This window comes from Prenolepis imparis, unplaced genomic scaffold (assembly GCF_030444845.1).
Source record: "Prenolepis imparis isolate NDT839.2.m4 unplaced genomic scaffold, iyPreImpa1.0 SCAF_4, whole genome shotgun sequence".
Classification (NCBI taxonomy): domain Eukaryota; kingdom Metazoa; phylum Arthropoda; class Insecta; order Hymenoptera; family Formicidae; genus Prenolepis; species Prenolepis imparis.
In genome coordinates this window covers 6,654,279-6,670,942 of record NW_028141162.1, presented here as the reverse complement: position 1 = coordinate 6,670,942, position 16,664 = coordinate 6,654,279, and the positions used below count along the sequence as shown (strand labels likewise).

General features: G+C 28.8%; 2 protein-coding genes and 1 long non-coding RNA gene across 7 annotated transcripts; 2 read left to right on the top strand and 1 right to left on the bottom strand.

Annotated features, from left to right (window-relative positions):
* Nucleotides 1–2,436: 2,436 nt before the first annotated feature.
* Nucleotides 2,437–10,623, top strand: Tango1 (transport and golgi organization 1). Of its 3 annotated transcripts, none has more exons than XR_014425118.1 (17): nucleotides 2,437–2,646; nucleotides 2,757–2,890; nucleotides 3,089–5,132; nucleotides 5,215–5,273; nucleotides 5,350–5,487; nucleotides 5,698–5,793; nucleotides 5,915–5,992; nucleotides 6,070–6,294; nucleotides 6,611–6,778; nucleotides 6,943–7,144; nucleotides 7,255–7,393; nucleotides 7,465–7,554; nucleotides 7,762–7,858; nucleotides 7,972–8,098; nucleotides 8,513–9,031; nucleotides 9,191–9,311; nucleotides 9,551–10,623. XR_014425118.1 is itself a non-coding variant. In XM_083035638.1 (16 exons), the coding sequence occupies exons 1-16, from the start codon at nucleotides 2,523–2,525 to the stop codon at nucleotides 9,604–9,606; spliced, it is 4,317 nt and encodes a 1,438-aa protein (XP_082891764.1). In that variant the 5' UTR covers nucleotides 2,438–2,522; the 3' UTR covers nucleotides 9,607–10,077. The 3 variants fall into 3 exon arrangements, 1 of the variants encoding a protein (XP_082891764.1); XR_014425117.1 differs by having other exon boundaries at nucleotides 6,943–7,165; nucleotides 9,551–10,127; XM_083035638.1 differs by lacking the exon at nucleotides 9,191–9,311 and having other exon boundaries at nucleotides 2,438–2,646; nucleotides 6,943–7,165; nucleotides 9,551–10,077.
* A 151-nt stretch (nucleotides 10,624–10,774) lies between these two features.
* Nucleotides 10,775–13,042, bottom strand: Syx5 (syntaxin 5). The gene is made up of 5 exons (XM_083035639.1): nucleotides 12,477–13,042; nucleotides 11,772–12,028; nucleotides 11,258–11,452; nucleotides 11,059–11,180; nucleotides 10,775–10,938 (listed from the first exon to the last, which is right to left on the bottom strand). The coding sequence occupies exons 1-5, from the start codon at nucleotides 12,853–12,855 to the stop codon at nucleotides 10,779–10,781; spliced, it is 1,113 nt and encodes a 370-aa protein (XP_082891765.1). The 5' UTR covers nucleotides 12,856–13,042; the 3' UTR covers nucleotides 10,775–10,778.
* Nucleotides 13,043–13,724: 682 nt separating this feature from the next.
* LOC145935336 (uncharacterized) lies at nucleotides 13,725–16,427 on the top strand. Of its 3 annotated transcripts, none has more exons than XR_014425207.1 (4): nucleotides 13,725–13,988; nucleotides 14,329–14,508; nucleotides 14,586–14,769; nucleotides 16,324–16,410. It is a non-coding gene; the product is annotated as an uncharacterized LOC145935336 (long non-coding RNA). The 3 variants fall into 3 exon arrangements; XR_014425209.1 differs by lacking the exons at nucleotides 13,725–13,988; nucleotides 14,329–14,508; nucleotides 14,586–14,769 and adding exons at nucleotides 15,080–15,129; nucleotides 15,247–15,984; nucleotides 16,056–16,229 and having other exon boundaries at nucleotides 16,324–16,427; XR_014425208.1 differs by lacking the exons at nucleotides 13,725–13,988; nucleotides 14,329–14,508; nucleotides 14,586–14,769 and adding exons at nucleotides 15,136–15,984; nucleotides 16,056–16,229 and having other exon boundaries at nucleotides 16,324–16,427.
* Nucleotides 16,428–16,664: the final 237 nt, after the last annotated feature.

Genomic DNA, 16,664 nt, shown 5'->3' with positions numbered 1-16,664 from the left:
ATTCATAATGTGACATTATATACATATATGCGTATTATAATTAATCGATTGAAAAAGAAATTACATGATTCTCTTTGTATATTTTCCAATGTTTACGGCTACACATATGTTTTATATTATAAAATTAGTCATTTTCTTATTTTATAATATTTTTAAATAGTATCTGTGTACTTATTTTGTTCACAGAGTATATTTTACGAGTTGTTGCAGTTTCTCACAATGCGTTTTTTTATATCTATAAAGAATCTCGAGAAGTGAGTAAGAATATCAAAACAAATATACTTCACGTATTAGAGACATGGAGAATAATAATAATTGAAGGAATTTATATGATAAGACATTTAACTTTTTATCGTGATTCTCTTGATCTTTCTCAAGCGTGTCTGTTATATACCTATATCTCCATGTTATAAATTATTATAAAAATTCTTTTATATTTCTTGTCATACCAAGGCTCAAATAATTTTGTATATGTGTGACTCTTTTTTTTGTAAACTTAAAGAAAAGAATACACACATTGTGACATTTCAATGTATATTTATTATAACATTTTGTGATGCATATTTAATATTGTTAAATTCACATAAATTTTTAATTGCTTTTATAATCTAGTCATGTAGAACAAAATATGTTAAACTTCAAGATAATATTATTAAAAATTCCTTCTATATATTCTCGAATCTTTTATTTACCATTTCTCCTTCTATACTATATTTTCTACAATAAATTATAAAATTATTATTTATATTTTGCATATTCTCGAATTTATATTTTTTATTTTTTAACTTTTAATATAATTAAGAGGAAAAATGAGAATATAATATATAAAATAAGAGCAGAGTTTTTTTTTAATTAAAATGTTTATAAATTACATAATTATTATATTCTGATACTTTGTCAATTTTTGAATTTAAATTTGAAAGATAGGTGATTGGCTTTTACTTTAAGCTTATTTTAAAAGCATTAATTTGTAAAAATAATTTTTGACAATGTTCTGATTATATATAAATTCCATCGCATAAAATCGCTTATTCTGAGTCTTTATTTAAAATATTTTCCTTTATATTTTTTAAGTCAATTTTTAAAAAATCAGGATTTTTTTCAATGTTCTTATGTAAGAAGAGAAAATAAATAAAAAAACAAAAACGCAGAGTGATATTTTCATTCAACAAAAGATTGAAAATTGCGGAAAAATCAATGGAGGAAATGCTTGCGATCAAATTATTTTATTGTTAGAATAGAGAAAATCATTTTCATAAATGTTTTTTTGAACATTCAACAGTCACGATGCACGGAATATCTAGATGGATATTGTATCAAGAATTGATATAATTTCGTGTATAATGGAAGATATACCTGTCTAGTATACATACGTATAGTTTATGGTCACGTTGTGCATTTACGTGGCGATGTTAAAAAAAAGCATCGATTCGGAAATAATCGATGCAAAATAAAATCGATATTTGAAAATCGATATTTTGCCAAATATATCGATATTAATCGATTCTTTTTTGATCAGAATAAAGAGCGCCTGATTTGAATAGCTAAAAGGAGAAAGAAACCGGCAAAAAGTTAATAAAAAATAACTAAAATGTCGACAAACAAAAACGTATTAAAATAATAAAATGTATTAGGGCCGGTTTCACCATCTCCGATTAACTCAATCGACCGATTAAACTATATCTTTGTCTCTTTTCAGCTACGTTCTTAAAAAGAGACAAAGATATAGTTTAATCGGCCGATTTTGAGTTAATCAGAGATGGTGAAACCGGCCCTTAAAGTAATAGAAGACAACTAAAATGACGAAAAATAAAAACGTACTAAAATAAAATCAATTAATTTCAAACTAGCATGCATATCCTTGGCTGCATTCGGAAACGTTACCCGAATGCATTCCCTCTCTTTCTATATCACTGAGAGAGAAATGATATAGAAAGAGAGGGAATGCACTAGGGTGATGTTTCCGAACGCAGCCCTTAAGTAGAGTTCTTTTTAAGTAGAGTATTATTTTACTGTTATTTATATTATTTTTTATTATTTTACTTTTTATTCATATGTATATAGATACAAAATTGAGCATGGAATGTTGATGTTCCTGGTAATGATTTAAATGCTATATGATAATTTATAATTTCAACTTGTTTTTTTCTGCTTGCCGAATCAAGCAACGCGATTGGTTGAATCCTTAAATTTACGGTTACGGAAAAAGTTTACGGCCTCTATAAACCAGCCTTAACGCGTCGACGCGTCCTGTGTGCAGAAGCTCTATGTATCGGCCTTAATGATGACAATGGACATGTGTATTTCGCAAAGCAAAGTTAGTTCAAGAAACATCGATATTATTCTTTAATAATCGATTGTTACTCGATGCATCGATTAGCAAAAACATCGATTAAAAATGATCGATGTTGTGATGAAAAATATCGATTTTCCAAACATCGAGTGAACATCGCCCACCACTAGTGTAATGTCATTGTGTGTGCTAGCGGTATAGTGATGTGGAACTTTTCAATAGAGAAAATATGACGGAAATCAGACCGTTTACGAATCTTTTATTTCCTCTGGTCGTGACAATTCTCTGTATAATATCGCAATGCTTAGCCGCCCTATCCGACAAACAATTATGTTACGACCCAGATTGTTCGGGTAATTGAAGCCATACTTTAGCCTTAAAACCCATAACACATTTTTTAATTTTCTACTCAGTCGTTTATACATTATAACTATTCCGATTTATTTTTTTCTCTGTTATTTAGAACCCATTTCGTTAGCCAGAACAATACTTGTTTACACACCAAATGATCGTGAAGTAATGTCATTTGGTGTTAATGCAGATGTCAAGGTTTTTAGTAAAGGTGCTGGAAAAAGGACAGATTTATGGGGTGTCGAGGTATGCAGTTTTTTATATTTAACATTAATACGTTAGTTATGAAAAGAACGTTATCGAAAAGTAATTTTTTCACACATTTCAAAATTCTTTTTAAATATCTATACTCTATACTATAATGATGTACCATCGCTGTTGTTTAAATCTTCGATTTATTTCTCATAAGGATGTATTTTTCTTATATACTAATCTCTATTTCAGATAAATGGCAAACGTGGATTTGCACCCAAGGCCTTCCTAAATGAATATAAAATCCTGCAACATAAATTGCAGTATGAAGTGCCTGTTTATAAGTTTAACGGTGAAGTTGATAAAGTTCAGCCTGCAAAACTTGAATCAACAACAGAAAAAATCCATAAAAAACATCCTTTGTTGAAAAATAAGTTGCTCCCTAATGATAATGAGGCATCGCCAAGTTCAGTAAAATCCATAGATGAAAGCATTGTACAGGAACCACAAGTAATCAATGTAGATAGCGTATCACCTTCTTATGAAGTAATAGATGGTACTACAGTTTATTCTGAGAATGAACCATCTATACAACCTAGCTTTGTATTGGAAGTTGCGCATGCTACTGCATTGCTAAATGAACAAGCTTCAATTGATTCTAAAATAAATTCTGATTATAAAGAATCATCATCTGACAAGAGTACATTCATCAAGAATGAGGAATTACAGACAGACAAAAATGATGCTAGTAGTAAACTTGAAGATATTAAACCTCTAGATATTCGTCAAGAGACAAGTACTGAGATACTGTTAGAGAATTCAGAAGCAATAATCGATTCAACTTTAGATACAGTGAGCAAAGATGATACTCTAATACTTGATGGAAGTAGTAAATCTAAAGATGAGTCGTCTAAAAATTTGAAACACGAAGAAAAATCGAATAATAAAGTTGAAACGGATAGCTCTGAAGAAAATATAGAAAATAATAAGAAAGAAGAAGTAATAGAAAGCGAAGGTATATTTGCCTCTCTTACAAAAACATTCCAAATTTTATCTAGTTCACAAGACAGTGCAACAACAGAGAACACTATTCAAAATAATAATGACATACTTGTTTCCACAGCTGAGAAAGATTTACAGTCGAAACAGGTTTCAGAAGAAGTTGAAATTAAAGATATTGTAACTGAGAACAATGTTCCAACTATTCAGACAGAATTGGACTCAAGCATAGATACAAGTCTTACAAATAAAGAAAAGATAGAAATACAGCAAGAAATTGTACATGAAAATATTGAGAGTGCAAAAGTTTTGGATGACAAGACAAAAATAGAAGAAGAAGAAGCATCCATTATTCCTTTGGAAAACTCTACATCTTTTAGTGACGTGCCTTTATCCAATAATTTTGTACATGAAGATGCTTCTAAGCCTGCCAAAGAGTTGCCAATAACATCTTCAATTGTAGTGGATGATAATTCTACAACTTTTGCGAAAACTGACATTAATAATCTTGTCGAAAATTTTCAAAAGGAAATGAGTGAGGAAGAACAAGATAGATTTAATCAAGATACAATTGATTCTCTTGAAAAAAAATCAACAGTCTCATCTGATTTGAAAGAAACTGCAGCCGCAAAGAGCGCTTCTATTCAAAGCAGCAATGATATACCAGAAAGTGATAAAATACATCTAGAAAATACAAAGGAAGATGTTAGTCACAAAGAAACAATTGTCCAAGTTACAACTGATAATACAATTTCAGAAACTAATAACTTATCACCTATTATGGAAACAACTGCTAAGGAAAATATCACAAAAGAACCATTTTCCGAGAGCCATACTGTTGAAGAAAACATAGTAATTATAGACGAGGCATTAAATCATAGTGTTGCTGATATTTCAGTTACTGAGGAATTTATTGTACATAGCAGTGTAAATAAAAATGAAAACTTAGCTGATGATGCTAGCTCGGACGATGTTCCTATAGAACCTAATGAATTTTCTAATGATGTAACACCTGGCATTCTTGATTCAGAGCAATCTCTAGATTCTAGTCAAAAAAACATCCCAAATCAAATAACGAATTTTAACAAAGTTCTGCAGAATCAAGATTTATCGAATGTTGGAGAAGATTTGGAACATAAAAAAGATCAATTTGTCAGTCCTGTAAAAGAAAAAGAAACCTTACCTGAATATGGTGATTACATAAACAGTGAAAACAAGGTTTTGTACAAAGATGAAGATATTAAAGAGGATAATAATTTGGAGAAACCATCCAAATCTATACCAGATGAAATAGAAGGTATCAATTATTTTTTACTAATATCTAGTAATATATATCTAGTGCTTTCAAAGTATAATTACATATTTTTTAAATTGTTTAGATAAAGTTTGCTCACTTGATGATTGCATAACCGAGACAACAACCGAGTTTCTGGAGCAAGTAAGTCTTAGAAAAAATATTTTTATAATAATTATTTATATATATTTATATCATATAATATGATTTTCTGCAATAGAAAGAAGAGTCGGAAACTGAAGAAGATAATTTACTTGACATAATAAAATTGGATCATAATTATTGGAAAACACTAATGTTTCTATGTGTAACAGCCATTACAGTACTTGTATTTACTCTTGGATATTATTATATTGAGGTAATAATATATACTTCTTATATTTGTAACACTAGTACTCAAATTTATAATTTAAAAAATTTATTCCAAGTATAAAAGAGGAAAAAAGATTGTATTTAAAATCTTATTAATTATGAATAACTTATGAGTTACCATTTGTTTTTGCATATCAATTTATATAAAGCATTTAACATTAAAGTATATAGCTTTATTGTGTTACATTTTTTTTAGAACATAAAAAGAGATAGAGAACTCATAGCGAGAATTAATACACTTGAGAAAGAGCAGTCAGACTTAACTTTCTACATAGAATCTATCCAACAAAAGGTGAGTAATATGCATGTGCAAATTGATTCTTCGTATACTTATACTCTTCGTCATATTTTCTTTTTCCATTATTCAAATGCGAATTTATGTGTTACACTCCATTAAAATATAAATATTTTAGTTACGTTCCACACAATATGACTCATTTCATTCTGAAGACATGGCTACATCGCTAAAAGCTGATTTAGCAGTGTCACAGGTATCTTTCGTTTTTTATTATATGTCTGTTTGAATTGAAAATCTCGCATATTCTATATTCATATTTCTCTGTTGCAGAGTGAAAAGACAAAATTGGAGGAACAGGTGTCTGTGTTGGAGAAAGATTTAGAGAATGCAACAGAGGCTGGATTAGAACTCGAACGTATGCTAAGAGAAGTTTTATCGTCGAATAATGAAATTAATCCGCTAGCTCAATCCGTGGAAGATCTACAAGCACGATTAGACGCTCAACAAACCGCAAACGAATCCTTAACGAACGCGTTAAATATTAAAGCTCAAGAGGTGAGAGCAATCTGTTTGCATATTAATGTCTCTCTCTGTTAGATTAGTTTTTATTAGTTTTTATTTGATTTGATTTTCGATATAGAACGCATTAATTTTTCTGTTTTTGCATGCAGCGTGAATTTGATAAGTTGGAGGTTTGTTAATATATGTTTTAACGAAATATACGTTCTAAAGATTATTATATTTTATTACGTTTATTTTTTTAATTTTATTTTATATGTCTTATATCTATTCACATATTATTTTATCAATTTTTTAACAGATGATTTTTACATATTAAATATACTTAACTAAGATTTATATTTTATTACAGCTTGAGACTTTATCAGCAGATTTTGCCTCTGCTAAGAAGAAATGTGAGGAATATGAAGTAGAATTTTCGCGAATTCAAGACGAGCTGGGCACTTTGAGAAATGCTAAGAATAATAAAGAAGAAACATTAACAGATAAAGTACATAATTTAGAAGAACAATTAGATGAAGTAAGTTTGCAATAGTATATCTTTTAAATAAAAATTAATATTATTACATAGGAAGTTGTGTATGAAATACGCTTAATAATTAATAAGTAGATATTTAATATATATAATAATTTAATTATTAAAACATATATATATATATATACAATTTGTTATTTTTTTTTTAGTTATTTATCGAGAAATCATCATTATATAAAGAATTGAAAGGCAAGGAAATAGAAGTTAAGGAACTGATAAAAGTCATCGATCAAATCAAATCGAACAATTTGGACTTGGAAAAGTTGTACGATGTATTTCACATTAAAATTGATGCACTACAACTACGTGAGGAGAGAGACGAATTAAAGACACGATTAAATGATGTTGAAGGTGCTCATCAGTTATTAGAAGGTGTTTTCCTAAATATAAGAAATCTTGAAATAGTCACCATGATATTTCTGTAACTAAATTAAATTAATAACGATATTTTTATATTGCAGAACATATGAAACTTGTTAAGGAAGAGATAACTGCATTAAGTGATCAATGTAAAATAGCTGAAAAAGAGAAGAAAGACGCAGAGACACGGCTTGAAGTATTGTCAAAGTTCTTCAAAGAAAAAGAAGCTGAACGCCAAAAGTAAGCAATGATTAGTCTTAATAAAAATGGTTTTACACTTAGATAAATTATTAATGCTATAATTACTTTAGGGAAGAAGCTATGTGGCTACAGAAACAAGGGGAAGTTGTATCGACGGTCGAAAGGATACATACATTGCAAAATGAAATACAAAATTATAAGTAAGTATATAATTTTACAAATTTAATGATAAATTTAATGATAAATTTAATAATATGAAGAGAGAATCTAATTCGTCGAAATTCATATCATTTATACTAATATTTAGAATAAGTTAAAATATTCTTAAATGTACCTGTGATTATAAGAATTCTTGTTTAATAAATATGCAAACTACAATTCATTCATCACAAGAAATTTTATTTCAGGCAACAAGTAGAAATCTTAAAACGAGAGATTGTGGATCAGGAGAGAGAATATAAAACTCAAATATCTGCTCTGGAAACGAAAGCACATGAACAATGGGTAATATACATATTTATTATACATATAATAAATATATACATATATAAAAAATATATGTATTCATATGTATATGTTACTGGAGAATTTATGCAAGACTTTATATATTTTATAAGGTTGCTGCCCGCCAAAATGAGCGCCGTTTGGACGAATCGAAAGCAGAGGCCGGTCAATTACGTAATCGTCTTACACTAGTAGAGAAAAATTTACATCTAAACGATGATTCTGAAGTAAAGCTACATCGTAAGTATTTTTATTTCAAAATATTATTATATACATATTTAGCAGAGTTTAATAATTAATTTTTAGCTTGGATTATATATAAAATTTATCTTTGATCATTACAGTAACATTTTTTTTTTTCTATTCACATGTTTTATACATGCATTACTTTTTGCATAAGCAAATAATTTATTATAAAGATTTTGTAGGAACTATACAATTGTGTAGAATAATGTTGCAATCTGTAGAATAAGATTATCTAGTTTCTTAGCAAGTAGTAATTCAAATCAATGTAATAATATCATATAGATATATAATTAGCGCGTCAGAAATGTGTTCAGGTTCACATCTACAGACGATGGATCGCGCAAGATATTATGCATCGGAACTGCAAGTTCGTAGATGTTTTATTTTCGTAAACTGATTTTCAAACAGGCTTGGAAGCAAACGGGGAAACGGTGACTTCGCCGTTATTCATAGGAACAGAATCGTCCAGCTCTCCAGTAATGTTTAGCGGTTCCTCGGGTGTCCCTCCGCCGCCACCGCCTTCCTATCTGCACTGTTTCCCGCCGTATCTGCCACCCTTACCGCCCACTAGCTCCGGTCTACCTCCGTACGATATCAGCCAGCGTCCTCCACCTCTCGGCGGCAGATTGTCGTCGCCTCCGCCGATGCCGCCGTTGCCTCCTCCTCAGCTCACTTCCGGCGGCAGGTACGATAACGCCGGTTCCCCACCGCCACCGATGTCTCCACCGCATTTGCTTCCAGCGTTTAATCATCACAGATCGCCACCACTTCTTCCATTCGGTGGCGATCGCATCCCGCCTCTTCCTCCACCCGGCTTTCCTCCACCTCTTGGAACGACGCATCCTTGGGGGGAAGATTCACTGCCGCCCCCACGCAATTCTGGTTTCCATCCTCATCAACGAGAGCAACGTGCGCGCAACCACAAAGGTTTGTGAAAATAATATGTGACACACAAAGCGACGACACGGGTTCATTGGATTATCATAGTATTAGTATCAGATTCATCTCCTCCTTCCTGCCCTTTCAGGAAGTATTTTGTTTGTTACTATCATCTGTTCTTTTTATTTTGATTTTTATGCATGCAAGGACGCAAACATTTCTCTAAAGTGAGAAAGTTTTGGAGTACTATGGAGGGAAATAATCTCAAATAGATGTCAGGTTAAAGAGCTTAATCAATTTTAATTTATGCTAACGATACACACAATATGTATGTATATATCTTCAATTTTCTAATATATTTTGTAATACTCCTTTATTTTGCATTATTAACTCGAAGTTTTCGCAGAATTTTTATATTATTTTTTATTTTAACGAAATTTATTTTTATCTCCTTGCATTTTTTAAATTGTAGTATAGATGTATTTTTTACTTGTATACATCAATGCAATTGAAACTTATATTGAAAAAAATATATTTATTTTATTGAACCATTTTTAAAAATTTCAGGTTCCTTACATTCATCGGGAGAATCACTAGATAAAGCACATCATGGAAAAGTTTAAGTTTTGTACCTTGTTATTCTCAATACACTTGTACAAAGGCCAAATCGAATCACTGTATCAGTGACAGTCTTATTGTATAACAATTTCAAATAAATATGTAATAGTATAATTTTCTGTTAACATTAATAAGACACAAACGTATCAATATCATAACATTATTCACTAAATAATGATATCTGTCAATATTGTTATGTTTGTGATTATTATACGATAAATTTTCTTCTCTATTGTTTTGCTAAAAACAAGCTTTTGTCATTAGTTATTTGAAAAATTAATATTATGACTTTATTTTATGATTCATGTATAGTGAATCACATTTGTAAAATATTTGTTGAAAATACTTATGCAATTTTGATTGTATTATAAAAGCAACAATAGTGAAAATATTGAAAAGTATTTATAATAAAATTATATCTACATTTCTAATGACGTGCATATTCTAGGTGTTCGACTTAGTAAATAAAATATTGTAATAAAATTCTTATATAATCCATGTAGAATAAAAGATACAATTGTTATATATATATATATATATGGTTCTAAAGATTGAAATAAATTGTAATTTATTATGGCTGTGTATTTTCGGAATTATTGTAGATTTAATATTTTAGCTAAAAAAGAAAAAAAATTATATATAATATATATACACAAAATATAATCCTTTTAATTTTAATTTATATTAAAATAATCTAATTAAAATTTAAATTAAAAAGATACATTTACTTTACACACATTATATAGTGATATAAATAGTACAAGTATAAAATAAACAAATTTTTTCTTTTGAATGTATATATTTTTTGTAAAACGTTACTCGTCCAACTTATTTGAAAATTGTTTTTTCTATATATAAGATCAAAATTATATTTATTATCTATAGAAATATTCTCTTTTTACATTTTATATTCATTTTATGTTTTAAGATACATTGTACAAGTAACGTAATATTTAAATACTTACAATGGTAAGTGTTTAAATGTACAATATTCACAATTTAGGGAAAGGGCGGAGGAATGCACAGAATATCTTTTTCATTTAAACCTATGTTATATATATGAAGAACCTGGCTTTGTAAAAATCATTTTGCAATTGTTTCTTTTATCACAAATAGTAGATATGGATGATAAAATGTAATGATATAAATATATATAATAAATTGATAGTGCCAAGTGTTATGCCAAGAACACTACAAAAAATATAAAGAAAAATATAAGAACTGCGAATATTTTTATCATTAACCATCTGTTGCCTGTTACAGACTGAAAGTATTTTAATATTTCAGTGTGTGCAGCTTCCACGTTTAGCTCTGTATCTTCTATATTGCTATCTATCCTGTAAATAAATTGTTTTGCAATTAGAAATTTATAAAGTTTTGAGAGATAATAGTGCAATATTTTCACACAACACTTTTCATTTGTCTGAAAACACAGACAAGAATCACACTTTTCTTACCTTTCAACCATTTCTTCTTGCTCCTTAACCATATGTGCCAATTGTTGAAAAATACCACCTAATTCAATTATAGTGGATTCTATGTTTTGCATAGTCTCAGCTCTCGATTGGACATACGCATCCTATAAAAAGCAAATGTATGTAATTATGAAATTTCACATCATATTAAATCTTTTTACACATGTATTAGATAACTTACGGTATCGTCTTGCATAGCTTGTTGCATTAATTGATGATTCATCAATGGTTCTAGATCTATCGCAACTGAATTACTAGAAACCTCTTCTTGTAGTAATAAAGAACCTTGTCTTCCCGAAACAACACTTGGAGGGAGCATAGTAGATACAGATCCTTGACTAAATTGTTGCCTTCTTTGTTGCTCCTCCCTCATGTTCTGTGTATATTTATATTGTTTATATATTATTATCATTCACACAAATGTATCCATTTCTCTAATTTTCCATAATATTTTCAATTTTATATTCTTTCTCTTAAAATATTAATGTAAACATTCAAGAAATTTAAATAAAATAATTATCTGATTGTATAATATCTACACTATGTATTTCATCCAATTTTGGAGAAATACAAAGGAAATTTATAATATAAAATATTCTATGACCTAATAATCTTTTGAGAGATATTTATAAATATATAAATAAATATATAAGAGAATAGATATAAGAGACAGAATATCATTTATTTTAGCCTACCTCGGATCGAACTTCCAGAACACTTTTAAAATTATTTGACATATCTGCCAATTTAGATTGCAGTGCCATCACAATTGAGGAAGAATGCGAAGCAATGTGATGGCTTTGAGAGGAACCAAAGCTTTCTCGTTGAGATTTTCCAAGCTCTTGCAATTTCCCAATTTGAAGATTCAAGCTTTTTAGGTCTGTCTTAATAATATTTGTAAGCTCTTCAATCTCCATCTGTCTGTCATTAAATATGGATTTCTTCTTGGCCACTGTAATATAAAAAAGCAATTATTATAAAATAGTTTCAGTATTTTTATGTAATCTAAATCTTTTTCTTAAATCTAGTTTTACTATTTGTACTTATTTTTTTCTATATTCACTCAGACATTTTAAATAAGATTTAACGTCAACCATCAACGGTAAGTATCTGGATTGTAACTAAGATTTCTAAACAAAATGTTTTTGTGGAGTTTTCCCAAAACAGTTGGATGGCGTACAGTTTACATTTGATTAATTATTAATCATTAAGCCTTATTAATTTCTATATACGAGATGGTTTAAGAACAAATAAGAATAGACAAGATTCTTCGCAAGAAAGGTACGATCCTTTTGTTTATAATATCTTTCTTAACATATTGCAACTGACTAAAGTGAAAAATCGCAGTAAGCGATCGCGCCAGACTCTCCCTCGCTTTCTATTATATATTAGATCCTTACATAGGGCAAGCTTCTCCAGCTTGGTGTACGTGCTAGCAATGTTTTTGCCAATGTTCTTCGCTATCATCATAAAGTTCGAGTAGCTCTGTATCTGTCGCGCACGACGCGGATTCTGCAGATTTGCAACAGTCCGCGCGACAGTTCTGCTCTGCATCGAGCGGATCGCGTTGGCGAATTCGTTGGTCCTGTCACGAGACGTCATCGTCGTCGTCGTCGTCGTCGTCGTCGTCGTAGATCGCCCCGCTAAATCGGCAGTCTCCTCGCTCAACAACAATTCGTCGCTCGCTTCGTCTCCATCGTAATGATACCGCGAATTACTCGCAATTACGGAGTCGCGATCCACCACGTTTCCTGCGACGTGACGTCTGCGTGCTAACATCGCAGCATCCTCTCTCCAGGTTGGCTCCACGTGCGCGGGTATCGCGAGGATCTCTCTTACCACCAGGTTACGTCAACAGATCGGAAGAGACGACGACGTCGGCGACGGACACGTCCGCATGACCACGACCACACATGACAGTTCGCGACGCGATCACGTATTATGCATGTACGTGATGCGTACGTGACGTATACATACGTGCAATTGGGTCAGAAAAAAAACTCATGCGCATTCGCGGTTGTCGCACTTTTAACGCAACCGGAAGCTCGCGAAGCGCGCGACTTTTGAATCGAATATTTCGCTATCTCGGGCGCGACAGTCTGTACTAGTAATAATACCCTGCGTAAATTAATATTAAAAATTAATTTAAATTTTTATCACGTCTAGATCTTTAATATTTATTTCATTTTTTTTGAAAATTTGAAGCGATTTTATAGGATTTAGTATTTAGTATCACTAGTTTAGATAAATGGATATCAAAAAGGATATATGTAGTGTAACGTATTAAACATTTTATAGAAGCTATAATAACAACACATGTAATATAAACATTTTATAGAAACTATATAATAATGATAAACTTTAATATTCTATTCACACATATCAGCTGTTCTTTCTATTAATACATTTATAGATATATATATATATATATACTACTCGTATTTCTTAATTTTTATTTAGATTTTTATATTATTACCTGATTAAATTAAAACTCGGAGAAATCACAGTGTGCAGGATACTTGATAAATTTACATGAGTATATAAAGTGCGTATTAAATCCCTTTTCTAAAAAGTGCATGTTAAGTTGATTCTCGCAAGTATTGTTGCCTCTTTTCCGCGATGCTGATTTGTTATCTCGATGTATGCTGCGTTGTACATTACTTCATATTGATAAAAGCCTGTCAAGGTTGAGCGACGCATTTTGACAGTTCAAATGTATATACGTATTTTGACAGTTCAAATGTATATATTGAGAGGTTAATAGTGTATTCAATTTGTGAATGCAATTATTGTGGTTTATATTATGATATACATGATATTATGTGTACATATCATTAAATTAAATTAAAGAAAATATAGATAAAGAAGACGAAGAAAGGAGGAAGAGGAAGTAGGAAAGAATAGAGAGAAAGGTATATGTAGTAAAGTATATATATTTTATAAATGTAATAAATAAAGCATTATTTAATCCAATTTACATTATTTTATCAAGAGTTTTATGCGTTATTGTTGTGTAGATATTATTAATAAAGTACTATAGTTAAATATTATTAATGTTATTTAATTTTATTGATAATTAATATTATTTAATTTACTTATAGAATATTAAAATATTAAAATATTACTAAATTATATATTACTTCGTTAATGTTTAAATATTATTAGTTTTAATAAATTTTTTTATGTTTTATTTAAAGTTATAGAAAAGACCAATTATTTTTTTAATTATACCATTAATTTTATTACTCATAGATAGAGAAGAATAGAAAGAGAGAAAAAAGAGTAGGAAAAAAAAGAGAGAAAAAGAGAAAGGAGAAGAAGAGAAGAAGGCTTTTTAATTAAAATTGAAGAGAAAGAATAAGCAAAAGAAATAAAGAAAAAGGATTGATTGAATGACTGAAGGAAAAGAGAGAAGAAAAAATATAATATTAGGTAATATTTTTATTAAATTTTTTAAATGTTTTAATATTATTATATCTTTAATAATTTTTAAAATATTTTATTTATAGTTAATATAAAGGAGAGATGCATTATATTATTAATAGACAAAAATAGAAGAAGAGAAAGAGAAAAAGATAAAGGGAGAGTAGAAAAAAAAGCTTTATTTAAGATTAAAGAAGAGGATGAATAAGCAAAAGAGAAAGAAGAAAAGAAAAGAAGAAAAAGGAAAAGGGAGAAGAAGGAATATATTAAGTAATAAAATTTTTATTGAATTGTTTAAATGTTTCAATAGTATTATAATTTTAGTAACTTTTTAATTAATTTGTTTTTGTTTTATTTTATTAATGTTAAAAAAGAACCTAATTATTAATTATTAATTATTAATTATGTTATTAATTATATTATTAATAAATAGAGAAGAATAGAAAGAATGAGAGAGAGAGAGAGAGAGAGAGAGAGAGAGAGAGAGAGAGAGAAAAGAGTGAAAAAAGGAAGAAGAGAAAAAAGAGTAGAAAGCTTTATTTAAAATTAGAAAAGAGGATGAATAAGTAAAATATAGAAAGAAAGAGTGAAAAAGGGTAAAGAAAAAGAGAAGAATGAATTTAAAATTAGGTAATAATATTTTTATTAGATTTTTTAAATATTTGAATATTATAGTTTTTTAAAATGTTTTATTTATAAAGTTCTTAATGAAAACATAAATTATATTATTAATTATATTATTAGTAGATATAGAAGAATAGAAAGAAAGAGACTAAAGAGAAAAAGAGTGGAAATAAAAGAGAGAAAAAAGAAAAGGAGAAAAAGAGAAGAAAGTTTTATTTAAAATATAAGAAAAGGAAATAAGAGAGTGAAAATGAATAAAGGAGAGAGAAAGAAAAAGGAAAAGTAGAAAAAAGCGAAAAGTTTTATTTAAAATTAAAGAAGAGATGGAGAATAAAAGAAAAAAGGTAAATGATTGAAGGAAAAGAGAGAATAAGGAATATATCAGATTATAATAATTATTAGGTATTAATTTTTTAATTGTTCGAATATTATTGTAATTTTAATAATCCTTTAAATATTTTATTTAAAGTTAAATGGGCTACTTTCGTGACAGAATTAAAATGTTCAGTTTAAAATGATCCGTGGCTATGATTTGTTAAATTTGAAATTTTATTAGAATCATCATAATTTCAGATTTGATCAATCACAGCACACTAATCACAGCGTACAATTCATTTTAATTTGAATTATTTTAATTTTGTCGTGTAAGGGCATAGGAGACGAATTATAATTATTAATTATATCATTAATTTTATCATTTATAGATAAAGAATAATAGAAAGAGAGAAAAAGAGGGAGATAGAAATACAGAGAAAAAAGAAAACAAAGCTTTATTTAAAATAAAAGAAGAGAAATATTAAGCAAAAGAGAGGGAGAAAAAAAAGATTATAGAAAAAGAGAGAAGAAGGAATATAAAATAAAGTAAATTATCTTTAAATATTTTATTAAAGTTAAAGAGATGAATTGTATATTATTAATTATATTATTAATAGATAAAGAAAGAAAGAGAGGGAGAGAGAGAGAAGAAAAGAAAAAAAGATAAAGGAAAATGAAGAGGAAAAAAGGAGGAAGTTTTATTTGAAATTAAATAAGAAAAAGAGAATAAATAAAAGAGAGGGTGAAAGAGAGAAAAAGACTGAAATAGGAAAGAAGGAATATAATATTAAGTAGTATTTTTTAAGAATTATAAAATATATTATTAAATATAATTAATAAGTTTTAAATATTATTTATATTATTTATATTATTTAATTTTTTAAGGTTCCTTGGCATTTGCTGCGGCCATGTTGGATTTTGACGTCGAAGGTGAGAAAATACACGCTAAAAATTATTGCGTGCTATTCTTAGATAAAAAAATATTTTGATGAAACTTCAGATGGCTTTAGCATACTTTTAAAATAGTCCGAAAACTATTCTTTCCCTTCGAAAATCAATCAACAATCGTAAAATGATCGTGATGCAGATTTTGTCATACGAAATGCGCAGTAGAAATGAGTTTCGACATATATTACCTCGATATATGCATGCAGTCACGCATAACTCGTGATAATGTGCAGACAATGTACTGTTAAAATGTATATAAGATTAATTTTTTGCACGTT